This window comes from Phyllostomus hastatus, unplaced genomic scaffold (assembly GCF_019186645.2).
Source record: "Phyllostomus hastatus isolate PE091 unplaced genomic scaffold, TTU_PhHast_1.1 phas_contig_86, whole genome shotgun sequence".
NCBI lineage: Eukaryota > Metazoa > Chordata > Mammalia > Chiroptera > Phyllostomidae > Phyllostomus > Phyllostomus hastatus.
This window is the reverse complement of record NW_025333977.1, coordinates 9,545,545-9,548,920: the sequence shown is the minus strand read 5'-3', so window position 1 is coordinate 9,548,920 and position 3,376 is coordinate 9,545,545. Positions and strand designations below refer to the sequence as shown.

Sequence of the window (3,376 nt, the reverse complement as noted above, 5' to 3'; positions counted from 1 at the left end):
CCAAAGGGAATCTTTGCCAAGGCATATATTTGAGCAGCGTCCCTTAATTTATTTAGAATATATATAGTACCTTCTAACTGAGTTTGATACTAAACTTAAGTGAGATCAGGAGTGAAAAAAAAAAAAAGCCATAGGACCACCACAGGCAAAGTTCTTTATTCCTCCTCCACCCTGGAATACTGACTGAGGTGTCTCCTGGGCAAAGGACACATTTTAAGGCAAAACATGTTAATACTGCTTTAAAGAAACCTGTGGTCTGTCATTTCTTTTGGTTTCCTCAACAGAATAAATCCCTTTGTCAAAAGACCTGTGAGAAGACTTCATCTACACTCAGACTTAAGGTATATCAACTGCTGTTGATATAGAGCCATAAACCTTTTATTTTACAGAGGTAACATTAGTAAAGTGGCCCTTGAGAATAATAAAACAGAAAATAAAAAGCTCACACTGCCTCCTACTGTTAGAAGGAAAATTTCATGAGGTCAAAATGGTCCACAATCTGTAATGAGTGCAGGGTTTTTTTTGGTCTTAGTTTTTTCTTTTTAAATCTAATGATCTATTTCCAAATCAAAACCTCATGAGTTGAGATGCTGTGTACAACCCATACAAATTACTGCAGAAAACACTAAGTATGACTTCACAATGGAAGTCATCTTCTCCAAACATATTTTTGATTTGATGTGACCTAATTTAAACAAAACAAATTAAAAGTGCTGTGTGTCTGGTAGATAGTAGATGGTTACTTTCCCAAATATAAGGCAGTATTAGCAGTTAGTTTTTCCCTTCCTTACCTACGGTGAGGTTAACTGCTCCATTCCAGCAGAAGAGATTCAATATCCTGCTTATTTTGCAGTCAGATTGTATGACCATACCCCAGGGTTTCCTAGACCTTCATGATTTTTCCCATATTTTAATAAGTTGGGATGACGACACCCAACTTAGCACTGAGATACATCTGTCTTCAAAATTTGACCAGCAACTCTTGGGGACTTCATGCATCACCTGCCCCTGTCCACCCCAGCCACAATACTGTATTAAATCACTGAATATAAAACACAGAAACACAAACAATAGTTTTTGGTTTGTTTCTTTAAAAATGACATTTGTATTAAAAGTCTTAAAATGAAGAGACAATGATTAAACTCGTGTCTGGAATTAAAAATTACAATTGGTTAGAATTCTCTTGGTACATCACAACAGTAAAATTTTGACTTTGCTTTCAGAGGAACACCCTATTAACTGATAACCAAAAAAAATTTAAAAATAATATAAAAGGGGAGCTAAATACCTGAACATTTTAACAAAATGAAGCAAAAAAAAAAAAAAACCAAAGTAAAAAAAATTGCAAGACATGGAAATTACATTTTAAAGGCTGGAAATAATAAAGAAGAAATTCACCGAACAACAGGCCCTATTGTCCTGGCTCCTTCGAAAAGACTACTGAAAGGAAACTGGGAAGTGGTCTGGGGAATAACAGATTCTGGGAGAGGGTGGGAGGTTCACAGGTTGGCACCGGCTGGAACAGCTGAGTTTTGAAGGCACTCTGCAGACACAGGGGTGCTGGGGGCCCTGAATCACATTTGTGAAGTCTTTGTACTGTATTTTAAAGAGCTAGTCATCAAAATCTGTTACTGCCAACCAGTAAGAACAAAAAAACTAAACTTAAACACACACACACACATACACACACACAACAGTACACACAAAAATGTGCAGATCTGTAACATTTTTTTTCACAGCTGATAAAAAAAAATACTACCGTTCTTCCCAGACTCCCCTTAGATACAGTAGGTAAACAAAATAGATTTTTTTTCCCACAAATATCAGCAGACACTTTCTGGCACCCCACACTGTATTGGCATCAGTGTTAACAGTCCCAGTTCAGATGTGCAATACTTCAGATTGGATACACTGTAACAAGAATCCAACTTTGCATAGACATCCTCAGAATCGTAATCAGTCACGGGGTTGCCCTTCCAAGCTGGCAGAAAAGGAACCCGACATTAATTTCCAGCTACTCCTGGAAAACAAGGAAAAAAACAAAAGTTTCTTCCTCTCCTCCAGCTCCTTCATTTGGTTCTCCCGGACTTCCTTCCACGCATTTAAAACTTGGAACTGGAAAACGGTTGTTAACAAAAACAAAAAATAACAACAACAAAAAAAAACACACCCTACTTCCACCTTCTCCCTGTCCTCTTCCTCCCCCACCCCATTTTTTCCAGGTTGAAACTTTCGCTTGCTGGTGTCAAGCTGCCAATACAGCGCCCTTAACGGTTATTTAAAGGGGGAAATATGCGTCAACCAAAATCAATGAAAAACGTACATGCTGCAAAGAGCCACATTTCCAATGGGTCTCAGATGGTCAGGACCGGACACCCCTTCGGACGCCGGGAGGAGGCAGGGGACGTCGGTCGCACAGGCCAGCCGGGCTCCTAGGACATCCCGGCCAATGCAAAGTCGTCTCCAATCTCAATGCAAGAAGAGAAATCACATTTAGAGAGTCGGGTGCGTTTGGCTTTGTGCGCAAAGCGCAGCCGGCGCGCGGCGGCCGGGGACGCCTCAGAGGATCACGCAGGCCGAGCAGCAGCCCTCGTCGCCGTTGGGCTGCGCCGCGTAGTTCATCTGCCGCACGATCTCGGCGAACAGCTCGTCCACCGAGGCTTTGTTTTTGGCCGACGTCTCCATAAAGGGGCAGCTCCACTCCTCGGCCAGGGCCTTGCCCTCGCCATACGAGACCTCGCGCTCGCCCTCCAGGTCCACCTTGTTACCCACCAGGATCATGGGCACGCGTTCGTACCGCTTCACGCGGATGATCTGGTCCCGCATTGGCTTGATGTCCTGGAAGCTCTGCTGGTTGACGAGGCTGTAGACGAGGATGAAGCCCTGGCCGTTCTTGATGTACAGGTCCCGCATGGATGCGAACTGCTCCGTGCCCGCCGTGTCCAGAATCTCCAACACCGACGGCGAGGAGTCCACCTCGATCTCCTTTCGGTAGAAGTCCTCGATGGTGGGGTCGTACTTCTCGATGAAGGAGCCGGTCACGAACTGCACGGTGAGCGCGGACTTGCCCACGCCGCCGGAGCCCAGCACCACCACTTTGTACTCTCTCATGGCTTCGTTGGCGCTCTCGCTGCGCCTGCCGCGGCCCCGTCGGGGCTGCGCGCCTGGGACTAGGCTTGGCGGCTGGACTTCTCCCCTTCCTCAGCTCCGCAGAGAAAACCTAGGAGAAGGTGGCTGGGAAGTGCAGGGCGCAGAAATCAGCAAACGGAAACTGGGCGCCCCGCCGACCGGCGGCGGCGGCGCGTCCCTGGGGCGCGGGTCTGGGGCCCCGCGGCAGCCCCCGGCGGTGGCAGCAGCGGCACCGGCAGCGGCAGCC

General features: G+C 46.3%; 1 protein-coding gene across 1 annotated transcript; it reads right to left on the bottom strand.

The window, feature by feature from the left end:
• Positions 1-1,071: 1,071 nt before the first annotated feature.
• RAP2B (RAP2B, member of RAS oncogene family) lies at positions 1,072-3,116 on the bottom strand. The gene has a single exon (XM_045851200.1). It carries the CDS (start codon positions 3,109-3,111, stop codon positions 2,560-2,562), a length of 552 nt encoding a protein of 183 aa, XP_045707156.1. The 5' UTR covers positions 3,112-3,116; the 3' UTR covers positions 1,072-2,559.
• Positions 3,117-3,376: the final 260 nt, after the last annotated feature.

What these genes read in the sequence shown, in the direction of transcription:
- RAP2B (XM_045851200.1), bottom strand. Translation starts at nt 3,111, where the DNA reads ATGAGAGAGTACAAAGTGGTGGTGCTGGGCTCCGGCGGCGTGGGCAAG.